General features: G+C 42.7%; 1 protein-coding gene across 3 annotated transcripts in view; it reads left to right on the plus strand.

Annotated features, from left to right (window-relative positions):
- Nucleotides 1-27,629, plus strand: part of JAKMIP2 (janus kinase and microtubule interacting protein 2) — a 115,811-nt gene that overhangs the window by 82,477 nt on the left and 5,705 nt on the right. For 2 of the 3 annotated variants that reach the window (XM_083182004.1, XM_083182005.1), the window contains exons 7-22: nt 684-830; nt 3,457-3,597; nt 6,204-6,260; nt 8,477-8,596; nt 11,064-11,192; nt 12,694-12,777; nt 12,961-13,023; nt 14,835-14,933; nt 15,848-15,946; nt 17,061-17,114; nt 17,331-17,396; nt 20,633-20,701; nt 22,006-22,083; nt 23,661-23,864; nt 24,418-24,483; nt 26,772-26,845. In XM_083182004.1, the coding sequence (XP_083038130.1) occupies nt 684-830; nt 3,457-3,597; nt 6,204-6,260; nt 8,477-8,596; nt 11,064-11,192; nt 12,694-12,777; nt 12,961-13,023; nt 14,835-14,933; nt 15,848-15,946; nt 17,061-17,114; nt 17,331-17,396; nt 20,633-20,701; nt 22,006-22,083; nt 23,661-23,864; nt 24,418-24,483; nt 26,772-26,822 (1,527 nt within the window). In that variant the 3' untranslated portion in view covers nt 26,823-26,845. The remainder of the gene's footprint in view (nt 1-683; nt 831-3,456; nt 3,598-6,203; nt 6,261-8,476; nt 8,597-11,063; nt 11,193-12,693; nt 12,778-12,960; nt 13,024-14,834; nt 14,934-15,847; nt 15,947-17,060; nt 17,115-17,330; nt 17,397-20,632; nt 20,702-22,005; nt 22,084-23,660; nt 23,865-24,417; nt 24,484-26,771; nt 26,846-27,629) is intronic. The other variant, XM_083182006.1, reaches the window with a different exon arrangement.

The following is a 27,629-nucleotide window of genomic DNA, read 5'->3' on the forward strand; positions in this document are numbered from 1 at the left end:
AGAAGGGTGTGGTATGGTGGCTAGATTTTGGGATTCCGACGGTCATTAGACTGATGTTGAAATCCCGACTGCCAGTACTCTGCCAGTGAGCAGGTTACATTCTCCCTCTATTCCAACTGTTGTGCTTTTACCAGTCGGGATTCCAATGTCAGTCTACTGACCGTCGGAATCCTGACTGTCAGGAGGTCTCCAGCATCCAAATAGAAGGCATCAAAGTGTCTGAGTATTGGTCTTCTCCCCAGGGCTGCCATCAAAAATTGTGGGGCCCATGACTGACAAAATAGGCAGGGCCCCCCTCCCCCTTTGTTGAACCCCTGGCATGCCTGGTGAGATCTCCGATGTCCACAGCACTGGCCGCACTACTCAACCTCTATATTGTGTCACGTGAAAACATGACAAATTACACTTGAGAGACTCCAGTCCTGGTTCCCCTTTCTGTCTAGGACCTGTCTAGGACAGGCTGCCCTGGTTCTCCCCCAAGGTGAGCTACTGTAGAGCCATTTCTGTTTAATTACTTGTCTCTGAACGCAGTTTCTAGTTAATTCTCTGCTGCAGATTCCATGGGGTGAATATATTTCATCGCTCGTGATGGAACCTATTTGTGAGCTTAGGTGAAGTTTAGATTTTGTGACCTTGCTCAAAGTTCATATAGTAATTATATTTGTATTAACGGCATTTTTCAGTTACGGAGAGTCAGGGAAGCAGAAAAACAATACAAACCCTTGCTGGAAAAGAACAAGTGCCTCACTAAAAGGAATGATGAATTAATGCAATCTTTACAACGCATGGAAGAGAAGTTGAAAGTCCTCTCTAAAGAAAATGCAGAAATGGTGCGTACCATGAGCAATGTGCTTTGTATAACAGTATATTGCAGGTGGACCAACAGAAATGCCAAGTTTGGGGGCTTGTTTCTCCTTTTTCAGACAAATAAGTCTAATAAATAAACTTTGACCCTTTCTGCATCTCTGTAGTTTGTGTATTGCTATTTTTCCAAATTCAGAGTTGAGAACAAAGGGCTATACTGCAAGAGTCCTTGTATCCAATATACGCCCATCAATGTGTGAAATCGCTCTCAGTGATCAGAACAACAATAGAAAGAAATGCACCACTATTCCAACACTGCAGACGGGGGCAGGACGCTCTCACACACGCTCCACAGCCCGGCTGCTGCACTTGCTGATCTTCACGTCAGAGCATTGAAGCCACCCACGCCATATAACTAGATATTTTTATAAATAAAGTATTTCAATTGGTGGTTTGGTCAGAGAGAGAAATTTGTTTTTCATTAAGCCAATTTACAAACCACAATAGTGAAAACTCCCACCACTTATCTATGGCAGTGTGTGCCTACTTTACCAAAATCTGCATAGAATTTTTATTTTCCATGCAAGTCGCAGGATACTTCTGCAAATTCACATTGTGGAGCAGTAAAAAAGTCATATACAAGTCCAGCCTGATCCTCTGAGGCAGTTTAAGAATGAATTGAACTTTTTTGCATGATTGGTGCTTGCCTACAGTGTTGAATGGTCACAGGGTTGATTTTTTAGCAAATGGACAAAACCATGTTACAATGCAGGTGGGGCAGATGTAACATGTGCAGAGAGAGGTCGATTTTGGGGGGGGGGGGGGTGTATTCAAATTAAAATCTAAATTGCATTGTAGAAATAAAGCAGTGTTTACCTTACACAAAATATCAAACAAAATAACACCAAAATCTAACTCTACTGGCACCTGCAGTGCAACATGGTGATGTCCATTTGCAAAAAAAAAACAACCCGCAGTTATGTGATCAAGTCTGAATCGGGTCCCAGGTCCCCTTCCCCTGTTCTGAAACACACTTTCAAAACCACACACTCTTGATGCTGGTACCAGCAGCATTAAAAGATTCACTAGTTACTGGCACATCTTTCCCAGTTGGCCCCCACTGGTTTTTTGTTTAAACCAGAGGTCAGGACAGTCCTCTAAAATGGACCGTGCCATCCGTCAAAACAGTTGTGAGGTATGCATATATTTGATTAACTGCAGAGAGAAAAGAAAAAATAATGTATTATAATCCATACATCCATCTGTCCCGCTTTTCACAGGAACGTCACGATATGGGGGGGGGGGGAGTTGGGAGTCTCCCCTGTCACCCGTGAATAGATGTTGTGTGCAGAGGGGCTGGGAGCATGTCCAGCAGCTCACAGAGTCACTAGCCATGCCCCCACAGCAGGGGAAATGGGACACGGCATTGTGGGAGTGCCACAAGTGTAGGCCACCCCCCCCCCCCCCCCCAAAGCTTTGGGCGCGCACCCTCAGCCTGCGAAATTACTCTCTTGACCTGTAGGTCTAATGTTGGGAGGTATGCAGTGTACTAAGTTGAATAGGAAATTATATTAAAAGTTCACTTTTAATATCTTCAATAAAAATTGTAGTAACTGATACATAGTGAAATGTTTCAAATTAAAAGAGGAAAAGAGTACAGATAAGAATAAGTTAGAATAAAATGAATCAGAGCTCATCAAACTGTGTCAAGATATTTTAATACATTTTTTAAAGTGGATAAATGTGAGGTTATATAATTCCAGGTGCTGATAACATTCACAAGTTGTTCTATATACAGTATGATCCTCCGGAATGATATGCTCTAATGATATAATAATCATCAGATAATCATTTCTCCCTTTTGCCAACATACACAATGACAACAATACCCATTAATTACAATATATAAAAAACTGAAGAAACCACATAATAAGGGTAATACCATGTTGCCTAAAGCTAATCCAGAACTGTAACATATTGGGCCAGATGCACTAAGCTTCAAAAAGTGATAAAGTGGAGAGTGATAAATAACCAGCGAATCATCTCACAACTGTCATTTTCAAACCTAGGTTGTAGCATGGCAGTTGGGCGCTGATTTGGCTGGTCATTGATCCCACCCCATTATCACTTTTTTAAGCTTGGTGCATCTGGCGACAAATTCAGTCATTTCCGTTTAGTCAGTAATGCATGGTAACGTAGTACCCATTGGTCATCATACATCACCAACTGATACAGAGTCTTCTCATCACAAAGAGTTGTAGTTCTTGTAGTACTTAGTAACACTCTCATATTGTAGTAGAGAATCAATGACCCATCTACTCATTCCCATAATGTTATTAAGAATGGCAAAACAACTAAAGCAATCACATACATTCCCTGGGGTGTCCAGTCGATGGGTCAACATTAATTAAGGTTGACAGTGAACATTAATTCCTACCTACTGTAGATCGACCACTATTGGTCAACATGAAAAAGGTTGACATGGTCTAGATTGACATTGACAAATGGTCAACACAAGCAAAAGGTTGACAATTCATTTTATGTAGTTTCACAACATTGATTTTGATACCAAACGGAATATTATTAACATACTATGGCTACAAGCTCAAGTATAAGTATTTTTTATCCTGTATTTATCTTGTTTAACTTCAGAAAGAAAAAATCACATCTCATCCTCCACTGAAGAAGTTGAGATCGTTGAATGACCTTGACCAAGCTGGCGAAGAGCAAGAAATTGAATTCCTCAAGTTACAAGTGGTAGAACAACAGAATATTATTGATGATTTAACAAGGGTAAGTGGTGATAATACAATGTGTGTTATATACAGTATTAGTGGCCGCATTGCATGTCGAGAGGAGTGATATCCCTTTCAGACATACTACCCGGGATTTTAAACCCGGTACAATTTCAAAATATGGGGGTTAGGGGGAGGAGGAGGTGATAATCTGCACACTGATTGTTTTAGCCCTTCTGATTTTTAGAGGGTCTACAAGGGCCTCCTATTCATCATTTTTCATGGCAGGGGTGCTATCCGGGCAAAACTGGGTACAATATGACTGAAGAAGAAGGAAAGAAATTGCACTATGGATGCACACCTGGAAAGATAATTAATTTTTAATTTTTAAAAGGGTTGGTACTTTATTGTTAAACTCGTTTTTAAGAAATAAGGGGGAGTTTGTCCGTGTTCGTTGAATTTATAGGTTCACGGATAATCCCACCTTATTGGTTGTGAAATTAATAAAGAATTAAAAAATTTTGACACACATAAACAAACATACATATAACGTGATTTTCCATACCGGCACTTTATAAAGAATGGAAAATGTGCATAAAGATTAAAAATTAAAGATTGGGTACAATCCCAGGTTTTTAAAAATCCCGGGTCCATTGCAGGTACGCAGGACCCAGGATTTTAGTCGACTAAAATCCCGGTAGAGCCATTCAGGCATACACTAGTCCCGGGATTATACACGTGCATGTGAAAAATCCCAGGATTATTGCTTATGTCTGAAAGGGGTATGAATAACATCAGGCCAGGGTCTAAACTGTAATGAGCAAAACTATTAAATGGTTAAACAGCTACACTGTTGGTATTCACCTTGTTGGTAGATCCAACAGCTCTATTGCATATATTCAATGCCGTGGGCGAGCGGTGACTGCGAGCAGGACTTTTTGCTCGCAGTCACCGCTCACCCTGTCAGTATTCAACTGACCCCCCCCTCATTCGCAAATTCCCCCTCGCTCAAAAAACGGAGCGAGGGGGAATTTGCGAATGTGCCTCCAAAAGCTGCGAGAGCCGAGGCTAATTACAGCGAGTTTGCTGCACTAGCCGCGGCTCTCGCAGTTTAGGGGAATCCTCGCAGTTCTGTGACTGCGAGGATTCCCCCGGAACGTTGCATAGTGCGAGCGGCCGGCGCGGGGGTTAAACTGCGAGGATCACTGGTTTTCTGTGATCCTCGCAGTTTAACCCCCTCGCCGGCCGCTCGCACCGGCATTGAATACTGCACTCTGTCTGTATATATGTATATAAAAATAAATATTGCCACCTTCCATACAGGCTGCAGTGTTATTGTATAACTGGTATTTGGTCCGCAAGTGTGGTATAGCTCACAGACAATGTCTAGGTCCACAGTCATTATGTAGAGAGCCACAGGTCTACACGCACATGGTCAATATTGACAATAGGTCGACATTATAAAGTTAGACACATGAAAAGGTCGAAGTCAATGTTGAAACCTGAGTGTTTGTACCCCCAGTTAGTGTATTGCGTCTTCTCATATTGCTCGATTTGCTCGCCATGCTTCAGGCCAGGTGCACTTTACCATTCCCAATCGGGGTCCACGTTGATGATATAGTTAAAAAAAAATCCCCCAAAATTTATGGCAACCTTTTTATGTATTGACCTTTTCCATGTCAATCTTTTTTCAATGTTGATCTTGTGCATGTCAACCTTACAACCAAGACATTGCCTGTCAACCATTTGGATACCATGTTCCACAAGGCCATAGTTCTAATATATGTGGCATATACAGTATATGTAGAACTGGCTTACACTAATATGTTGGTTACCAGCTGATGTGAGCTTGTACTGATCCCTAGATGAGTGCGCTTAGTAAGGTGAGACTTGTATCACTGCAAATGCTCCAAGCTAAGTACACAACATAACTATCCTTTGTAACCAACATGTCCAACCCTAAAGTAATCCCTTTGCCTAATAAGTACAGTAGGTAGTTTATCTACTTTCAGACTGTTGACACCAGAATGTATACATTGCAATATGTAAAAAAACAACCGTGTAGGGTTGCAGCAGCTGCGTGTGACATCAGCTTCCAGAGCAGCCCAGCTCGGCTCATCCCCGCAAGGCCGCATTGCTGCCCCGTTGCATTGTCTCAGACCTCGTCAGAATTTAATCTGCGATTGCCAGGCTATTCGCTCACGATCTGTGGAGCTCACGACCCGCTCACGATCTGCATCCGATCTGGGCCCCATTCGATTGCGCCCGTACCCACTAGAATGGTCGTTTACAGATCCCACCTGCTGCAGGTAGGATCTGAAAAATGGCTGGGCCGCGCATTGGATCAGGATCGGATCAGAAATGGCCCAAAACATGCCCAAATTACATACAATCGGTCGAGATTGTATATAAATTGGGTCATTTGGGGCCAAATCGTTCCTGGTGTGTACCCCACATAAGTATTCGCATGTGCAATATTTGGACAATTGCATATGGATCTGAATCAGGCCCAAAGTGGTTAGTAAATAATGAGGTCTTGTCTTACTAACATGGATCCTGCTACATTATATTGTTTTTACATGATTATTATTTATACAGTATTCACACTGTGCATACATACATTTGTATTTTTAGAGCTTGTAACAGAACACTTATTTTTTTTAGGATAGAGAAAAACGGATAAGACGAAGGAAACAGAAAAGAAATTCCAAACCTATTAAGGTGTGTACCATGGAATAAAGAAATGACTTGTATGTATTCAATAATAAGCAGGGTTGCTGAGATGTTCTTCCAGCCTGGATGCTTGTGCAAAGAGGTGATCTTGCCCATAACAACTAATCATATCCTAGATTTTCTAGGATGCAATAGAACAGTGGTTCCCAACCTTTTTTCTGTCCCATACCCCTTGATTAGGCTTTTCACTTATGAGTATCCCTCCTCTCAATTTGAAATATCGACAGTCCTTTTGAGTGTAGTGGAAGTGGGCGGTATGTGTGTCCTTATATTAAGGAGCATGTGGTCAGGAATTGGGTTCTGCGGTTTCTGGACGCTGCCTATAGATTGTAAGCTTGCAGGGCCCTCCTACCCTTTTAACTGTCTGTAAATACCCAGTATGTTATATCACTGTTTCCAATTGTAAAGCACAACTGAAATTGCTGAACTATATAAGAAACTGATAATAAATAAATAATACTGTCTCTGCTAATGTCCCATGTTTCCTCCACCGGGTCAGCGCAGGGCAGATGAGCGCTGATGTCTGAGGGCAGAGCGGGCCACCCCCAGTGGATGTCTTGTCCGGCAAAAGCATGAAGTGACTCTGTAGACGGAACCAGAAGCGAGGTGCCGTGGTTTGTCTTAATGGCAATGAGAGATTTTGGTACTTATATGTTAGTTGGGCGCCCACTAAGCTATTTGCTTGGTTTTACGCATCCCCTCGCGGGTCTCTCTACGCTCGCCACACTTTAGGCTCGGTGGCTCGCTGCGCTCGCCAAACTTTTTAAAATCAACTCCATGCCGACATGGGCCCTTATTCTGATTGACGCGGACTTTACCGCATACTTTCGGATCGCGTCTTTACGGCGTCTGCGCATGCGTGGAGAACGCAACGCGCATGTGCCACGCCTTGACTCGGTACCAGTTCGGCCAGATCCCGTCCAGAACTGTTCACCGCTATCATTCGGGAAATAGGGGCGTATTATGGGCGTCATGCGGAATGACACATGGGCGTAGTTTCAAAGTGGGCAAAACGGGGCGGAAACATGGGCGGACACGGGGGAGTACACTTATGTTGGGGGGCGTACATTCGGAAACCACTCCGAATGCACGCGATCAAAAAGGGCAGAAATGTGCGGTGTCCACAAGTGTACTATTGCTTTGCGGACACCACTCGTTCATGCGCTAGGCGAACGTACGCCTAATGACTACAACCATTAACACCTGAACCCAATAGAATCTACTCCTTTACTCATTACTCACTAATAGGCCGCTTGTCAGTGCTTTAATTGAAACCATTGCTGCTTCAAGGAAACCTTACTAGTCCCCCACATATGCTGTACTTGTCACAGTTGTTGGTTTTATTTGCACTTGAAACAGTATATGTGTAGATTGTTTATAATCTTTTACACAGGGTGTAATAAAAACCATTGCACTTACATTGCTGTAAGGGTTAATGTGTGCAATGGATGTGTTAGGCATGCTTGTAAGGATATATTGGCATCTAATTGATTCCAATTCCAAATAAGCTGTTTTTTATGAGGATAGGTAATTGAATAAGTGGGTCATGTGATGTATTGCAGAATTGACATAATAGTGGGTTGTTTGGCGTAAATACTCCGCTTACGGGCGGTAGCACCGCTTGGCTCCCGTTCGGATGCGGTATTTCCGAGCATACTCTGTAATACTCAGTAATACCGTGCCGAATCGGAGTGTTTCTCCCGCACACGCATGGTTTGTATGTCGTCCGTAAACACGCCCTGTTCTTAAAGAGTGAGTCCGTCCGAATGCGGAGGACACGTGGGCGTTTCTACGGACGATGGCCGCACGCGGCAAAACACCGTGGCGTGCGGACCGCACCGTAAGAATGCGGGAATATCCGCACCGATCAGAATAAGGGCCATGGATAGTGGGGGTATGAGAGTACTAACTATAGTGGGAGCCCAACTAACATATAAGTACCAAGTTCCGCCATTACCAATATTATTTTCAAGTACCCCCAACCAGTCTGCAGAGTACCCCAGGGGTACTAATACCCCAGGTTGGGAACCACTGCAATAGAAAAATGATAGACAGAATCAGATTGGTTGCTATGGGCAACATCACCACTTTTCATTTTTTTCAGAATCTTTATTAAAATTACCCCATAGTGTTAGAAGCTCAGTCCTATTTTTAAGAATACGGTATATTGTGTTTCCACTTGTAATTTTCCATCATTGCTGCAGAGACACCTGGTGGACACTGTGTTTGGTTACGATGATGACTCCATGGACTCTGAAACCTCCTCAGTTGCTTCATATCGAACAGACAGGACGCCAGCCACACCGGACGATGACTTAGATGAAGTAAGGGAACGAATTAAGTAAGCTAACTTAGTAAACTCAGTAATTAGAGCTTGACTCTACATTCAGTACTAGGTAAGAATGAATAAAGCATTTCATAAATGATTTTGCTATATACAGATGTGTACTCATATAGCTATCCTTAAAGCCAAGGGCGTAACTACCATAGGTGCAGGGGGTGCAGCTGCTATGGGGCCCAGAGCTGAGAGGGGCCCACTTAGCCTGACAAAGTATCATGTGCTGTATACATTTTTCAGCATTAGGTGATAAATAGGGGCCCTTACAAACTTTTGCTATGGGGCCCACATGTATCTAGTTACGCCCCTGCTTAAAGCGCTCCAAAAACCCATATGTAGCGCACCACAGGACTTGCGACTTAGGGGATATTCAATCTGTGCTTATATTTCCCGAAAGGGGAAATATCAGCACTCCCCTACTCAATGGTGCCGTTACCGACAGCATTGAAGGCTATCGGATCTGACGTTTTAAAAGTCGGAAACTTTGCATTGTCAAATTCACGGCCGTTTTTAAACAATCCGCGGACATTTTTTCCCGATTTGCGGACTTCCCAGCACTCAACAGTTGGTACATTGAATACCGACTGTCGCTGTACTGTCGGAAGGGACGAAAACGGGCTGGGATTCTGTCTGTGGGGACATTCCAACAGTCGGAATCCAAAATTACTTACCCTCCTTAGCCACGCCAAAACACTAATCCTAATTACCCAGTACACTATAAATGGACTCAAATGCAAAACTGAGGAAAAAGTACTTAATGTAGGATAAAAAGGTCAGACCGTCCAATGTGAGTGACCTGCGCCATTCATTGTTATGCTTTATATGTGAATTTATACCACTTCCTCTTCTTCATGTTACTAATCGTAAGTACCTGGTATACTATGGGCATGATTCAAGTCCAATCACTGTAATGTTAAAGTTGCAATGTAACAATGGGGTAGATGTATATGATAAAGTGGCTGGTACTTTATCACCAGCCAATCAGCTCCTAACTGTCCCTTACTAAACCCAGCATGTAAATTAACAGCCAGGAGCTGATTGGCCAGTGATAAAGTACCATCCACTTTATCACTTCTCCTCCCTTATCACTGCTTCATACATCTACCTCAATGATCGCTAAATTAGACATGCACATATTCTCATTCTTTCTGTCACCGGGTTAATCACTAGATATCCAGATTAGAAAACAGATGGTCCCTATTAGACATAATAATAAATTAAGGTGCATACACACGGAAAGATTTAACAAACGATCCAATCTCGTTAGCAATTTTCTCAGAACTCGTGGACAAACGATTTGGTGTCAAATAGTGAATTATTGTACAAACGATTACACATGAACGATGGTGGAGGGGAGTGGGAGCCAGTCAATCCGCTTTACCAAATCGTTAATTGTGCATTGTGCATACTCATGGAACAATTGGTACATATTGCTAAAGATTGATCTATGATCTTTCTGCATGCAGGAAAGACCATAGACCTCTACCAATGACCGGCAGTTATGCCCATCGGCATCAATATCGTTCATACACGGAACAATTTCAGCGATTGGTTGTTTCAATCGGTCGAGAACGCCCAGATCTTTTGCCAAATCTATCCGTGTGTACGCACCTTTAGACACTATATTTGGTACTTGTTTCCTAGCACAGCGCCCAATTTTTTCATCTTATGGCATCTTATGCCATCGCATTGCATGCCATATAGCTGCATGCGATGCAATACGATTTTTGATTGTATAAGCACCCTAATGGGTGCTTACAATGTTAAAAGCAGCCCCAATGCAATTTTTTATTGTATAAGCACCCTAATGGGTGCTTACAATGTTAAATGCACCCCCACGCCACCCCCACTATCAACGCGAACCTGAAATGTGGCGAGCGCAGTGAGCCCGCGAGGGGCGGCGGTACGCGTCCTCCGACCTTTTCATACCCTCACTATCCACGTCGGTGTGAAGTTGATTTTAGATAGTGTGGCGAGCGCAGCGAGCCACCGAGCGGACGCGTATTACTTTACATGTATTCCGCGGCCCCTCGCGGGGCTCACCACGCTTTGGGCTCGGTGGCTCGCTGCGCTCCCCACACTATATAAAATCAACTCCATGCTGACGTGGATAGTGGGGGTATGAAAAGATCAGAGAACACCGCCGCCCCGTGCGGACTCGCTGCGCTCACCACGCTTTGGGTTGGCGTTGATAGTGGGGGGGGGGGGGCATTTAACACCCATCTGGGTGGTTGTTCAATAACAAGTACCCTATATTTAATTTAACAAAATGTAACATATTATTATTCTTGCCATCATTATAAAAACCAATAATAGCATTTCATATAATAAAAATATATTATTATAATAAAATAAGTATTGTAACTTTTTTGATTAGTATAAAAATCTGACTAAAATTGTACAACGTCCCTGGATATTTGCTCACTGACATTAACAACTATGTCCTTTCAAAGAGTTTAGCAGCTGAAGAGTCGGAACTGAGGTTTCGGCAGTTGACGAAGGAGTATCAGGCACTGCAGAGGGCCTACGCTCTACTCCAAGAACATACAGGCAGTATCATAGATGCGGAGAGAGAGGTCAAGGTAATCAGATTGGTGCATTTGTTTTGTATGCATTTGTGGGTTATTAAACATGACATTTCTGCCAAAAGTAAAACACTTCTCATATAACTGACCATCATGTGAGGTAAAAAGATAACAATCTATGGGCCAGATGCACTAAGCTTCAAAAGTGATAAAATGGAGAGTGATAAACAGCCAGCCAATCAGCTCCTACCTGCCATGTCACTGGTTGTTTTTGAAAAATGTCAGGCAGGAGCTGATTGGTTGGTTTTTGAACACTCTCCATTTTATCACTTTTAAAGCTTAGTGCATCTGACCCTACATATGTAAACTAATGGATAACACTGTGATATAACCAGAGCATCAAGAGCTGTGGGCGAGCTGTATCTAGGGCTCTATGCAGCTTTGTAGCCGTGCCTCCTCTGCTCTCCAAGAGCTACAGAGAGGCCCTCTCCCACCTTTCAGTGAGCTGCATTATAATAATAATAATAATATTATTATTATTATTATGCTCCTTTATTTATATGGCACCACAAGGGATATGCAGCACCTAAGTACATAAACAACGGAGAAAACATGGAAACAGCAAGTTACAGTACACAACATAGCGGGAAAAGTACATGGTATATAAATATAGCTGCATTGGCTGACATGACAGTGAAATAAGCACCAGGGTGGCAGATGCCAAGGGTTAGGTGCCATTGTAGGGAGTATGGGTTACAAGTCAGTCTAGGTACGAGAAAAAGGGGCACATGAGGGAGAGGGCCCTGCTCGTGAGAGCTTATATTCTAAAGGAGAGAGGAGGACAGACAGGAGTGAAACAACTTGGCTAGACAGTGAGCAGAAGGTTAGGATCAGAGGTGGCTGGGTTTGATGAAGAAGTGGGTCTTGAGAGCCCACTTGAAGTTTTGTAGAGAGGCGGAGAGGTAGAGAACTCTAGAGATAAGGAGCAGCATTGAACAATTTGGAGATGGGAGTGGAGGAAGTAATCAGGAGGCAGGTGAACATTTATGTAAATTAATAGTAAGTCAATGTTAATGCAGGTGAAAGTCTATAACTTCTAAAAGTGTTGATTGATTGATTTTGTACTCCTACTGTATATGTCACAGAGATGGAATGTAATAGATTCTAGTTAACACAGTAATTGGTCTTAGACACCGGGAGATGTACTGCTGTGCATTCTGAGCGATGCTAGATCACTCAGCACACAGTGCTGCATAGCGATGTGCTGCTGAGCGTCTGTCAGGGCTAGTGTTCTCTGGTGGGAACAGTGGCCCTGACACTGGCGATTCTAGATTTATCCAGCCTGCTGGATAGTAATCACCAGGGCGATAGCGGCGTGCGGTGCCGCGCTTCGCTATTGCTATGCATCTACTCACAGAGCGACGTAGGGGCATTTTCTAAGCAATCTAGTGAGATCACTTAGAAAATGCCCCTAAATCGTGTAGGCACCATTAGCATTTCTTAGTGAGAACAAAAAGGCAAGCATGATATTACAGTATATGCATTTATCCGGTAACAGGTTCAAGAGCAGATGCAGACAGAAGCTCTGCGCTATAAAGCCAAGATTGAAGATCTGGAAAAGGCCTTGGCTCAGAGGGGGCAGGTTAGTAATTTGAATACAGGATTTCCCATTTATTTATATCATTTATTAATTGAATTTGTTATCTTGTTACACTTAATTGTAGACTCTTTACCCATAATCCTAGAATTACTTAACATGTCTGATTTCTGTACCTAAAACTAAACGCTTTGAGTAAAAACAATATTTAATTTTTTATATCAACAGGATTCACATTGGGTGGAAGAGAAACAGCTCTTCATCAGACGAAATCAGGAACTGATAGAAAAGGTACAGTATTCCATGCTTCCTTCAGCCACATTTAGGATGGGAATGAATGCCTTTTGGCTAAGATCAAGTGTAGTATCTGTTCTTATCAGTGGGTATGGACTGGCCTCTGGCAGAGAATAGAGAAAGGCTGGACTGAGTAGCTGCTCTGATGGGCGGAGGGTGTGGGACCCCTCTTTTTTGCCTGGGAGTGGTGAAAAGTCTGGCTGAGTACCTTCACCTCTGCCAGTGGTAGGAGGTGTTGTTTCCGTAAACCCGCTGGTGAGAGGGGGGGAGAAACACTGGGCCTAGTAGTTTGGCTCTCTTGACGGGGTTCGTAGCCCCCGAAGGACGAGACAGCGAAAGGCTCAGTCTAGTATCCATTCCCAAGGAGAAAGGCTGGGACTGAGTAGATGGCTACTGTTCCAGAGGTTCGTAGCCTCTGATGGGGAGACCGCGAAAGGCCCAGCTTAGTACCTTAGCCTTGGGATCGGAGAAACACTGAGACTGAGTAGATTGCTCTTCCGAGGGGGTCGCAGCCCCTAAGGGAGTCAGTGGAGTACCCATTCCCATACCAGGGGCTGGAAAGTGCCCTACGATGGGAACAGAGAAACCTTGGTCGGACGCTGATCGGTCGGCTGCCTAGGGCCCGAGGCTGCACTGTGCCCCCGGGGAAACTCAGGGGTGCTGAACCTGCATGGGTGATCCCAAAAATCACCTTGCACAAGTAAGCACTTGCACTGCGCACTTCCCCTTTGGTTAGGCTGCACGTCCTTACCTCGTCCTTTTGGATGGGGTAGGACAATTTTTTCACACCCCCACCCCGGCCTTCTGGCTGGGGTCCTCTTTATTATTTATTTATTTATTTTCCTCTCTTCACGTTCGTGCACTTTTACACGTTTTCTTTTTTTTGTAGTGTGTCACGTTTTTTTTGGTTGTGTGGTTGACCCTTTCGGGCCTTCCATTTCCCCAATGTGCCGAAGCTCTCGCCTTTTGGGGAGAGCTTCGGTCCCCCGAGGACGACCCCGAGCCGCAAGGTGGAGGGAAGTCTACTGAGGGTCTCTCCCACTCCCTGAGAAAATTCTAAACAAAAATACACAATTAAAACAAAAATATAAATATAAGATATGCCATATAATTACAGCGTTATGCAATTGGGTCTCCAAGTTTAATTTATCAAGATGTATATTAGTAAATTAATGAATAGTTGCAGTAAGTGGAGGTTTCAGCATTTAACGGCAGTCTTTTAGCGTGTAAGCAAACACGCATATATAACGAATTGGCCGTGTTAATGCTGTACAAACTGGGCAAAGTTAGTAGTAAGCAGCAGTATATTTAAGCTCCTCTCCAATCTCACCAAATTGTGGTTCCCACCGGTAAGCACGTACTGATGTAAAAAAGGAGTAGTTAGTGTACCTCACCCCACCAATGGCGGCATGCGCCCTTTGTTTGTAGGCAGTCCGCTCCGTGTGAGGTAGTATATGGTTATCACGTGCAAGGCGTCCCTCCCAGTGCCAGTAGCTGGTTCTTCTCCATGTATAGTGGGGGATAAAGAGACGCCGGCCACTCACGTCACCGCCGGATGGAGGCCGGAGTCGATTGTTTGGAGACAGCAAGTGCGCTTGTAGCGTGAAGAATGGAAGGAGACCCACCGCAAGATTAGTGACGTCAACGCATTTCGTTTCCCCAATTGCCGAAACTTTATCAAGTTTACCTATGTCAAACCTGCACTTCCTTTTCTAGAATTTAGTATTTAATTCAAGCAGCTCAACTCTTGTGATGTCATCTAATTTGAAATATTGAAATAATAATTCTATGAATATATATTCTTGTAGATTGATAAACTGGAGTCTGAAAATAATCGACTGCAACAAGAGCTGCAAGATGCAAGAGACCAGAATGAATTATTGGAATTCCGCAATCTGGAGTTGGAAGTAAGATTGGGTCACAGGATGAACAACAATATTTAATATTGTATGATGACTCTATTCAGAAAGGGAATAGGTAGGACAAAATTAGTTATGGGTCATATGGGACTACAGCTCCAGGCCTCCAAATATAAATAGTCCCATCAGTATGATTGCACAATGACATGCGTCCATAAATCATAAGTATTAAAATTGTATTTTTTGTTTACACACGAATGTTGCAATTTGGCTGCTTTTAAGCCCCCCACACACAAGGTGACTGAAGCCCCATGATGAGCAATGTGCTTAAGCACTGACATATTAGCTAATTTACACGTATGTTCATGATTGGATTTGGGCCTGATATAGAGTTGCATGTATGTAGCTTCATTTTGCGGATGGATTTTGTGATTATCTGCCCAGAACATGTGTCCCAAACCAAGCAAAAGTAACATTGAGCTGCAATGGGTGAAGCTGAATTGTACACGTTTCAACCACATTCCCCTTGCTGCTGGCTGGCTGTAGCTGTGTGTTCACAATAAATGTGCCGTGGCTGAGCCGCTTGAATTGTGAGCTATTCAGTGTCTGTCCGAATTCACATTGACAGTGATGACAGCTACTTCCACAAACTGATGGACATGGATGAAGATCTACATACAGTATATTTCCTCTAAAGCAGGCCCTTTATGTGCAGACATCTGAGTGTGGTTGTTTACAGCATGTTGTACTAGCACCCCCTTGCCAGTCACACTCACTGCTCTTGTTATAATGCTCCGGTGAAGTGGACACATAGATGATAATAACTGTATGTAATCTCTTATGATCTGTGTGGTTTATAAGCTGGATGACACATATGGTTGGCACAAGCTGCTACTACCACTTGTAAGCTACATGTTTACCTATGGAAAATGACCACAATCTATGTTATCATTAATTCACAGGAAAGAGAGAGAAGATCCCCTCCATTTAATCTTCAGATCCACCCATTTTCTGATGGTGTCAGTGCGTTACAGATTTACTGCATGAAGGAAGGTGTTAAGGTACGTTATATGCAGTATATATATATATATATATATATATATATATATATATATATATATATATATACCAGTAAACCCACTTGAAGCAGAAGCTTTGAAAGCTAGTCTGCTACCTTCTGTGTTTGTGCATGTGTGAGAAAGAGATGTAGTTTCACTCTCTGCCAGCCAATGGCAGTGTTTCAGAGACTCAAGGACACTAAACATGTATATAAATATAAGAGAGAGAGAATGTTTCAGACAGGGGTGCCACTAAGGGGGTGGCAGCAAAATGCTGGCTTTTGCTCAAAGACACTAGTGGGGTGCTGCACTGTAACATTATATACTGCACCAGTGTAGGAACCAGCGGTATACAAAGAGTGGTCACCAGTGCAGTCCACATGTCCATACCCCCAGAGTGACAGAAATGGGGGCGCGGACCACGCTTCCCACCCATTAGACCATCCCCCTTTTGCCAATGCACACGCCTTTGGCACATGAAGAATAAGTCCTCCCGCACTGGGTGACCTGGAAGGTAGGGCCTATATATTACAAAATGGAGTTCATAACCTAATCTTACTATGGATGGGTAGATGGGAAAACAGGGAGGTAATTGAAAGTATAAGGGAAACATTTATAGGTCATCCTGGGAAGGACATAGAATTCGGACAATGTATGAATCTGAGCCAAAATCAACTCTAGATCCCATGGGAGATCTGATCCAAATTGAGTCCCAATTCGAATCTTCCTGCAGTTCGTATTTGGATTTAAGTTCCACAGTTTGGGTTTTGGATTGCAAAGTTACATAATTTAAGCTATAGTATCAATTTTTTATTGTTTATTTTTTAATTGATTTTAAACTAAATTGAGAATCCAAAGCAAAACACTTGATGGTTGTTTTACCAAATTCAAAACACGATGATGAATTAGAACTAAAACGTGGGGGGCTGCGCACACCCCCATTTTTTTTAATACATTGCATAGTTTGAGTGATGATGAGCTTCAGAGAGAATGTGTTTTGGATGACGTTTGTTTCAGTAGCATATATAGTAAAAATGATCTGCACTGACTAAACATCAACACAATCACATGAATTGAACTATGAAGCCTCTCTGATATGATATGATTATTTTTTTAGGACGTGAACATACCAGATCTCATCAAACAGCTGGACATTCTCGGTGACAATGGGGTAAGCAATATGCTGCAACAGAAACGTGTTTTGGCACAAAGGAAAATGCAGCGCTTATATAAAATAACGGTGACAGATTAATAGTATTTAAAAGGGATTCGTTACTTGTAGATCTGCGATAAACCGAAAAGTAATCCATCCATATTTTGAAACAACAAATCCTAATACTGTAACTCTAAATATTCCACCCTAAAGTCACATTTATTTCTTTGGCAGAATCTAAGAAATGAAGAACAAGTTGCGATCATTCAAGCGAGTACGGTGCTGTCGCTGGCTGAGAAGGTAATAGTTACATATATTACCCGGTTCTGGTAGTCCGCTGAGGTTTCCGGCAATTAGAGTTCAGTGATGCCTATCAGGTATAAAGCCTTAATGATGGTCTTCAGATCTCATACATAATTTACATTTGCCTATGGCACTCTGAATCTTAGGAATGTAGAGTAGAACATGAGATGCTATTTCATATATGGCAGGCGAAAATGTTAATTATTCCCTTGGAGCAAGCTTCATAAACTCAGAGACAGATTGGCATTGGTAGCTAGAGCCATCACTATATACAGAAACGTACTAAGATCCGTTTGAAATGCAGACGTTGCCTTAACATAGAAGATATCCATAACGGAGGCTGAACTAGTATACTTGACAAATCAGCCTATAGAAATTCTTTAGCACATAGTGCTTCCTAGAGAATTGTGCATATTGCTGAATTTCAGAAATTTCCAACCAGCCCAATCTGACAATCGATCTGTAGTTGTATGGCCACCTTAATACCCCTTTCCGACATAACAGCAAATTACCGGGTGAGGCAGTTCTAACCAGAAATTTGTGAAGTGTAAAAGGGTCTACCCAGGGTCTTAAATCCAGGTGACCAACCCTGCTTTTTACCAGGTTCTTCCACACGAGATTTGTGACCCAGGTTGACCCTTTCAAACTATACAAAAAACCTGTATTTTCAGCAAATTACCGGTTTGATAGTTTTTAACTCGTTCATTTTCTGCTCTGTGTAAAAGGGGGTCAGACTGCCCCTGGCAAAATGACCCCGCACTCAAAGTGCCGGGTAATTGCCGGGTTGCATGTCTGAAAGGGGTATAAGTTAAATGAATGCAGTTTGAATTGGAAGGCATTGCTGATTCAGGCGTAATGGGACATGGTCACTAGGTCGACAAGCATTAGGTTGACCACTGAAGGCCAACATGCATGATGGTCGACATGACTGAAGGTAGATATGCATGAAGGTCGAAATGGGGAAGGTCGACAGGGACATTAGTTTGACAGAAGTATTAGATCAACATGGGTAAGGTCGACAGTCAAAAGGTTGACATGGGGTTTTTCACTTTTTTTTTAAGTTTGCTGACAGGCGGTATTTCTTGCCACACCATCCACTAGGGTTTTTGGGAGAATAAGATAATGTGCTGAGCTTAGCAAGGCCTAGTGCCAAATTATGGCGAGTACAGCGAGCCATGCGAGGGGGCGTGGTGTCCATGTCAACTGTGTCGACATTCGGGACAAAAAAAGTGAAGAGCCAATGTGGAGATTTTAACTGTCTACTTACCAATGTCGACCTAATGCGTGTGTCAACCTAATGACCCTGTCAACCTTCCCCATTTTGACCTTCCAGCATGTCGACCTTCATGCATTTCGACCTTCATGCATCTCGACATAATGTCTGTCTATCCAATGATCCATACCCGGCGTAATAGCTTCACCATGAAGAAATCTCAGGCATAGACATTTGTCGTGAGCAGGCATGAATGTTACCATTTTGGTTTTCTTTTGCAATTTATTTATATGGGATTAGGAAAGAATTATTATTATTTTTACTAAAGTACAGTAGTTCTAGGTAGTTGTTTATTTTAAAATTGTAAATACAGGGGCATAGGGGAAAGAGGAAAGAACCTGTGCACAAGCTCCACAAAATGACACTGAAAATAATGTAATATGAAGAATCCACAATAAATTATAATGCAGCAGCCTCAGCACTTATTAACATGTGTGAAGGCGCTCCCCTGAAGGTGTGTACACACAATTCCATTTTGACAGGTTTTCGATTCGATTTTGCTTATAGAAGCAACATTAAATCGAAATCGAATAGTTTTTAAGATGATTTCAATCTGCATTCGCTTAGATGCACGCTCCCGTTTTCTCTATATCGAAAAGAAAAATAGACTCTGCAGGCAAGGAAATATCGAATTCGATCCAGTAAATCGAATATGTACACCGTGCCATGAATGTAAATCAAATTAGATATCGAAATCCATATCTAATGTAAAAGTACAGATCTAATGCCAAATTGAAACCAAAGATCTAATGCCAAATCTAATGGAAAATTGAATCGGACATCGAATCTAAAGCAAATTAAAGCATGTGTACACACCTTGAGAGTAATTTAATGTGAAACCAGAAAGGAGAAAGCACACTTTTTTGTTTGGGGCACACTTGTAGTTAAAACAACATTTATTTTATTCATTAGCATTAATATGGAACCAATATCCCTAAATATACAATTGACACATATACACACACACACACAACACTTATAATTATATACACTGAAATGTTAACAATAATTCAGTGCAAAAATGCTTGATATACTGTAATGCAAAAAATATATTTTTTAAATAAATTAGTCCATCCTATCCCACCACTGATAGTACAAATACCTTAATCATTTATAATTGACAAAGTATTATTGCATAATCTATATCAATAAATTCGTATTTCCTCTCCCACTGAAATTGTCTCTAGAAGACTGCGAAATATCAATTATGTTTTATCAAAATATAAGGTTTTATATATGTTTTAAATATAACATTAGGTGAGCACCATCTTCTGGTTACAATGATGAATTGCAGTTTTTAGTCTATCATTCCAATGTGGATATGTTAACAAGGGTATGGATCATTAGGTCACCAGCATGTCGGTCGACATGACTTTAGGTCAACAGGGTCATTATGTCGACATGGGGGTAGGTCGACAGTGGGGTAGGTCGACAGTCAAAAGGTCAACATAAGGTTTTTCAAAAAATTGTGTCCCAAATGTCGACACAATGTGCACGCATATGTAAGGTTGCTCTGAGCAAGGAAATGGGCGTGCAACGCCCATGAAACACCCATGAACCGCCCCACACCCCTCTCCAAACAACCCCCACCTGCTGTTCTGGGTGCATGTGCAGTAAAACAAAATTGGTCCCCGTGCGAACACAGCCCTGCTGCGCGCAGATCTGTATGTGGTCTCCAGTTCACAATCTTCCAGGTCACTCATTACCGACTAACACATTTTAAAAGATCCACAGGTGGAACTAATTATTTCACTTGATTCTGTGAGGAGACCTGTGAAATAGTCTGAGTTTGAGAACCTGTGGTTTAATAATACATTAGTATAAATATGTTTTTCATGTGGACATCCAGTGTGATGGAAAGGGACATGTGCAACAGTTGTTTGTTATTTTTTTTTTATTACATCCGCAGTTAATAAACAATGTTAACTCTTCTCATGTCATGTGTTCTGTTACTTCATAGTGGATACAACAGATAGAGGCAACTGAAGCGGCACTACATCGGAAGATGATGGAGTTGGAAAGCGACATGGTAAGTAAATATAAGGTTTGATGATTTTTAGTAATTACCCCATGGTCCATCAAGGTTTCTGCTAGCAACACTTTACTCAAGGTGCATAAAGATGGGATTTCACCCCTCGCTTTAGACATGTGATTGTGGGCAGTGACTTATTTAATGCTTAGTAAAAAAAGGAAAGCAGAAGAAAATGGAAGTGCATGGGGCGAAGTAGTTGCATTGATTGCCCCACATTATATTACTAGTTTCCATCAGTCTCATTGCATGACTGTAATAGTGCAAACTACATTGGATTAATTCAAATAAATAGTATTACTTGGCTGAAAACCTTTCTTATGCAGTCCATGCATTATAACTTTGGTCTCCCTCAGTTATAGGAACGATTAGTTTTATCCATATTTTGTATTATTCTTATCAGCACCTGTTTGTATGTCTTCTACTCTTTAAATAAATGTCTGTCATTGAAAACTCTGAGCACCCACCTGTTTTACATTGGATTAATATTCACTGACACTACATGATATACAGAATGTGACTATTGTGTGTTGCATATTCCTTTGTCTGATGTCCGTATGAAATGTGGGCCTGGTCCACAAGAAGTAGAGAAAAATAAAAGTGTGCTAAAGTAAAGATAAGAGAAAAGATGAGAAATAGTCGAGAGGGATAGGCAAGGGATGAAAAAAGAAAATGAGTCAGACAGACATTAGTAGGGCCCTGTCTTCCTGTGCACCCTCTCAGACTAGGCATCCTAATTTAGGAAGGTAGATAGAAAGCTGAGCCATTAGAGAAGGGATCTGATCCCAGTCACAACATTAAGACATTCATTAAAGTGCACTTTCAGGGCTGCGGAGGGAATCGCCAGCAAGAGCTGGCAATTACCTGCAGAAGCCTATGCGCTTCATACCACAGCGATGTGTGAGGGATCCATCACGGATCCCTCCCAGCATGCCCTGCGGCCGGACCCGGCACTCTGTGCATGCGCAGACGGACTCTCAGGTCTCAGAGCCGCACCGCAAGGGACAGCTCTTATCGAAAGAGCTGTCGCTGGTGTTAATAATCATATGTGTTACAGCATATGCGATTATCAAGAATGCGGTACCCGGAGAAGGGGTGCGATGTAGGGCAGCGGATGTTAGAACATCCCGTCCTTTATCTGAAAGTCTTGTTTAAAAGGCCTGATTTTACTCCAGCTTGAAGTTTAATGCCACTCTACAAGTGTATTACTCATGGATGATGCTGTCGTCCATATTGTCTCTGTTTATCTTGTCTATGTCTCTTTTTATTAAAAACGGGCTAACATTCAGCCTTTTATTTCCTAGGAGCAGTTCTGTAAACTGAAGGGGTATCTGGAAGAAGAGCTGGATTACAGGAAGCAAGCATTAGACCAGGCATACATGGTTTGTGTATAGAAACAAATCCTAAAAGCAGTTCTTTACATTTTGATTTGTTCTGAATATAAATGGTATTAAAGTTAGGGTACTTATGTATTATCTGGGCTCCCATGATAAATGCACCCAATTTTTTCATACCCCTACTATCCAACTACGCATGGAGTTGATTTTATATAGTGTGGCGAGCGCAGCGAGCCACCGTGCCCGAAGCGTGGTGAGCGCAGCGAGCCCCGCGAGGGGACGCGGTCTCATAAGAAAAACGGGAGGCCAGATATTACATAAGTACCAAAGTTAGCTTTTCCCATGTACTGTTGATACAGAACATTTATACCCCCAGTACATTTTACCAAAAGTAATGTTCATTAATATTTGTAGTTGCTTACAAATGAATAGTAATCATGGTTAAATATCTCAATAGAAGCATTAACAGACTCAGCACAACATATATACAGTGATTTGTATGATCAGCTCTAGTCACCCCCTTTCAATAGCCCACATTTATTTTAAACTTAAGGCCCATACACACTGTGTGGCTTTCCACTCAAAGCCGCCCAGTGTGTATGGCCTATGCAAAGCTGTTCTGAAAGCCGCTCATCTGCTAGTATAACCAAAAGATGAACGGCTTTCCCGGCGATGTTGCGGGAGCGCACAGCAGCGCTCATCGCCGGGAAAGCCGTTCATCTTTTGGTTATACCAGCAGATGAGCGGCTTTCAGAACAGCTTTGCATAGCGCTCCACTATGCAACGCCGTCCTCCCCCCTCCGTCGGTTTCTGGGCAGGGGGAAAGCCACTCAGTGTGTATGCACTGAGCGGCTTTCCCCGCATCAATGATAGTGATCATCTCTGTCCATACACGCTGGGCATAGTCGCCCAGTGTGTGTGGACCTTAAGTCAGCCATTAGAAAAGAGAAGAAGTGTTTGGTAGAGCACAAGTCATGGGTATAGCTATGGTCCATGCAGGTGGTGCAATTGCTATAGAGTTTGGACACTAAGGGGGAAATTTACTAAGATCCCTTGTACAACTAGGTTCAGCCGTGATTGGGCCAAATATACGATCTGAGAATACGGTTCATTTACTAAGATGACCAATTCTCAGGATTCATATTTCCCGATGGTGAAGCCAAATACGGACGAGCATAAAGCCTGCACTGATCAGCCAGATCCAGGTAGGCTTCTCTTTTTGTAAAAAAAAAAAAAAGAAAGAGAAATAAATAATTTAAAACAGCGTGAGGTCCCCCCCCATGAGAATACTCAGCCCTGGACTTTGACATGTCAATCACATTGTGAACCGCCAGCAATTTACAAAAAGTAGCAGGCTTTCATCGCAGGATGGCCTCGTGTTTGCATACGATTGTTCTCATGTGCAGTCTATGGATAATTGTCCGGCCTGCTAATTCACAGTCATGCAATAAGGTCTGAATCAGGCCCAAAGTACATTAAAACTATTTGGCCAAAATACCTTGAACGTTTCATTAATGTAATGGGTACAACAGTACAATGGATGTACAGAGCTGAGGTTTGTAACCAGAAAACACTGCTAAGTGCTTACCCAGCTTTAATAGTCTCTCTTTCTGATTGAACAGCGAATACAAGAACTGGAGGCCACTCTGTACAACGCACTGCAACAGGAAACCGCCATTAAGTTTGGGGAGCTCCTGAATGACAAGCAGCAAGATGAGCTCAGGATGGCGGTGGAAAAGCTGAGACGGCAAATGTTGAGGAAAAGCAGAGAGTTTGACTGTCAGATCCTGCAGGAGAGGATGGAGCTTCTCCAACAAGCTCACCAGGTAAATCAGGATAGAGCCAAAGCAGTGGAAGATCTAGTTGTGTCCGAGTCTCATATTTGCATTGTTGTTGATGATTCCTCCAGCATGAGAGGAGGGAGATGATCAACCAAGGGAATCTTCTGATATAATCTGCTCTTACCAATATCTGATAACGTCCCTGTGTCAAAGTTAAATGTGTGTACTAACAATATTATATGTGTCAACTCCTATGATCGCCCACTGCTGCCAATGAAAAGTGATCTTTCAAAATACTTTTTCTACTGTACTGTTTATTACATGCAAATAACTTATATTATTTCCGCTTGCTAGAAATGGCAGGAACCTATTTCTCTGAATTACATCAAATAAGCCATATGGATGGTTTTCAACAGTGTTTCTTAACTCTAATCCCAAAGTTACCCCAACAGGACATGTTTTCAGAATTTCTGAAGTGGGATAATTACTGATTAAGGGGAACAGATTATTTGCCCCCCCCCCCCCCCCCCCCTCACCCACTCTAAATACATGTACAGTATTTACAGCCTGATTTCAACAACTTAGATTTTCATTTCAGAGGATACGAGATCTTGAGGATAAAACCGATATTCAGAAGAGACAGATTAAAGACTTGGAGGAAAAGGTTAGTTAAATAAATAATTACATTTTATCCCTACAGATGTATTTTTTGTCTTCTTAAAGAAAGGACTAAAGTACTTAACGGTTTGCTTATTTTTCAGTGATGTGACTATACAGAAATTCTGTATACTGTATATAACATCATTAGTTTACATTGGGTATATTAGTTAGACAGGCAATATTTAGACATTCAAAACATAGACACTGTCATGTTGTCAGGTCCAGAATTTAGACAACCAAAATGTCTACATGGGGTCCTCTCATAATAAATTGGCTTTTGAAAATCAGGTAAAGAACAGTGTTCCGAAAAAAAGTGTGAATCACCGCCAGGTGATAAAGGCGCTACAGAGATGGCGTGGTTTGTTAGTAGGCAGCTCACACGTAGGGGGGTTCAATCCCCAAAGGTGGATACAGGAAAAAACAAACAGGAAGTTTGTGTAGAGCGCCAAGGTGTAATTAAAACACTAAATAATTTTTAAAATAAGTAAGTTTGATCAATTGGGTATCACAAAGTAAAAATACATTTAATTATCACAACAAATTAAAATACACATTCAATACAATGCACGTTAATTTTACACCTAAAAGACTGATAATTGTGCTTTGGTAAAATAAGGCATACAGTAAACCACTTGTCAATATGTAAGAAATAGGTGTTGGATACTTAAGTGAGTCCCGCTTGTTCCAAGATACTGCTACTTGTTGGTTTGGGTTTTTTTGAGGTCCCAAAATGAAAATGGGGCAAGGTAGGGTGGGGGAAGGTGGACGTCCAGATTGACTTGTATTTGTGGAGATCCAGTTGGTCCTGCTGGAGGCCTTGGTCTCTGTTTTCACTGGTGGGCAAGATGTAAATACCTCACTGCAGGGATGAAAAAGGCTCCAGAAGTTAGCAGGTAAGAGTTCCCAATTTGTACATCCAGGTTGGGGGTGCCAGCATGGAATTGCTGGGTCCGTGGGTATAGGCTGGTAGCTGGTTCAAGGGGTGATGGTGAGTATCCAAATGGTGGTCACAAAGCAGACAAGGGTTAACCTGACGCGTTTCGTTGCGCTCTGGCAACTTTCTCAAAGGTACCATACCATTTGTTGTGATAATTAAATGTATTTTTACTTTGTGATACCCAATTGATCAAACTTACTTATTTTTAAAATTATTTAGTGTTTTAATTACACCTTGGCGCTCTACACAAACTTCCTGTTTGTTTTTTCCTGTAAAGAACAGTGTTCCCCCTATTCTTTCACAGCTGTGGAGGGGTAATGGTATGGCAGGTAGCCACACAGCCTAGTAATGTTAACCAAACTCAAACTGAAATTCCTCATAAAGAAGAGACCCTAAAAATAAAATGAGTTCTCCCCTCCTGAAGAACAACCACCCAAGAGCTATTCCCTTCACCCAGGTAGCGGTGAATGCGGTGGCAATCGTTAATAAAGTGTTAATGTTATATTTCTTTACCAATGTCCTGCAATCCCAACAAGCCTGCTGCAGCATGATGGCACTTGGAATGGAACAAGTGCCACCATGCCTGGACATGGACACTGTATGTTTTAGTACTTTATTGAAAAACACTGCCACACACAGCCCTCATTTTCCTATGTAATACTCACAAAATCCTTAGATCATGCAAGGCTGTAGACAGCCTGTCTGGACCCCTGTGAAATCATGGAAGTGTGGACATGCCCTCTTTTTAAAAACATGAAAAACCCCATCCGCTGCGGAGCAGCACTAACCAGCACTGAGAGTGCTGTGCATCCTTAGCCAGGGACAGATCCAGGAAAGGGCCCAGTTAGTGCAATAACTAACCTCCCCTGCAGGCAAAAACAGTGTGTGAACTTGTAGGTGGTGAGCCCAGCTGAAAAAATATTACTTAGGCCGCCTCCTCAACCACAACTCAAGTTAACAATATGTAACACAACAGTGGGTGACAGGGAGAGGCAAGGGGAGGCAAAGTGTGACAGGGAAAACCAGTGGGTGACAGGGGTAGCAGTGGGTCCCATAGTAGTCCTCAGGGGCCCACTCCAGTCCACTGCACTCAGCAGCAGCAGCCTTCTTGGACCCACCACACCACACATGTGCTGGACTGGGAGGGCCCCACAGGGCTTTCGAAAAAGCCAGGCCCAGGTAATTAGTACAAAAATTGCTCAGTTACATTTACATTGGCATAGTGTGCGTGAGGCCCTTTGGGAGCAACATGTCCCATTAATGTGCCTGGAAGAGTAAATATTTGTCTTCTCTATTAGAGTTACCGGCATGTGATATATTTCCATGTGACTAAATACTTCCTTTTTCCTCTGCAGTTTCTCTTTCTATTCTTGTTCTTCTCTCTCGCCTTCATTCTTTGGCCTTGACATTAATGTTACCTCTTGATCAGGTAAGAGCTACTCCTTCTCTTTCCTTTCATTTATTTAACATTCTTGTTAAAGCACAACTATAGTATATCCATCGTTCTCTCTCTCTTTCTCTCTCACTCATACTATATGCACACATACCAGGGGCAGATTAAGGTCTGTGGGGGCCCTGGACAACAACATTTTCGGGGCCCCCACAGACACCCCCCCTCCCCGCAGACACATCCCCCCCCCCCCGGTACCTGGGCAGCACTGGGGGTCCCTGCAGTGGTCTGAGCAGTCAGCGCCGTGGTCCCTGCAGTGTATGGGAAGTTAGCGGCGGGGTCCCGGCAGCAGATGGGAACTAGTAGAGCTATTGGCTATTAGTTCATATCCGTTGCAGGGACCCCGCCGCTGACTTTCCATCTGCAGCAGGGACCCTGTCGCTGACCGCCCAGACCGCTGCAGGGACCCCCTGCCCGTCTGCACTGCGCCAACCCGCCTGCGCTCCCCGATCCCACTGCTCAAGCACAGGGTGACAGGAGTCCCACACCGGCAGCACTGCCAGTGTGGGGGCCCCGGGACGACCGCCCCTGTTGCTCCGTGCTTAATCCGCCACTGAAACACACACATATGCTGCTCTAATATTCTTATTCTATGCCAACTGGTATCTACCATGATTAGAACATTGAGGAATATTAGAGGTCTAGCTCTCGTTGTTGTTTCTTTATAATCACTTTGGCTTAGTTTAGATGTATTGTGCATTAGAGAGGCATTCCTTGTTTTTCATATTGATGAGAGTATACTGTAACAGTCCTCAGCCTTACC

This window comes from Crinia signifera, chromosome 4, assembly GCF_055691185.1.
Source record: "Crinia signifera chromosome 4, ASM5569118v1, whole genome shotgun sequence".
In the NCBI taxonomy this organism is placed as follows: domain Eukaryota; kingdom Metazoa; phylum Chordata; class Amphibia; order Anura; family Myobatrachidae; genus Crinia; species Crinia signifera.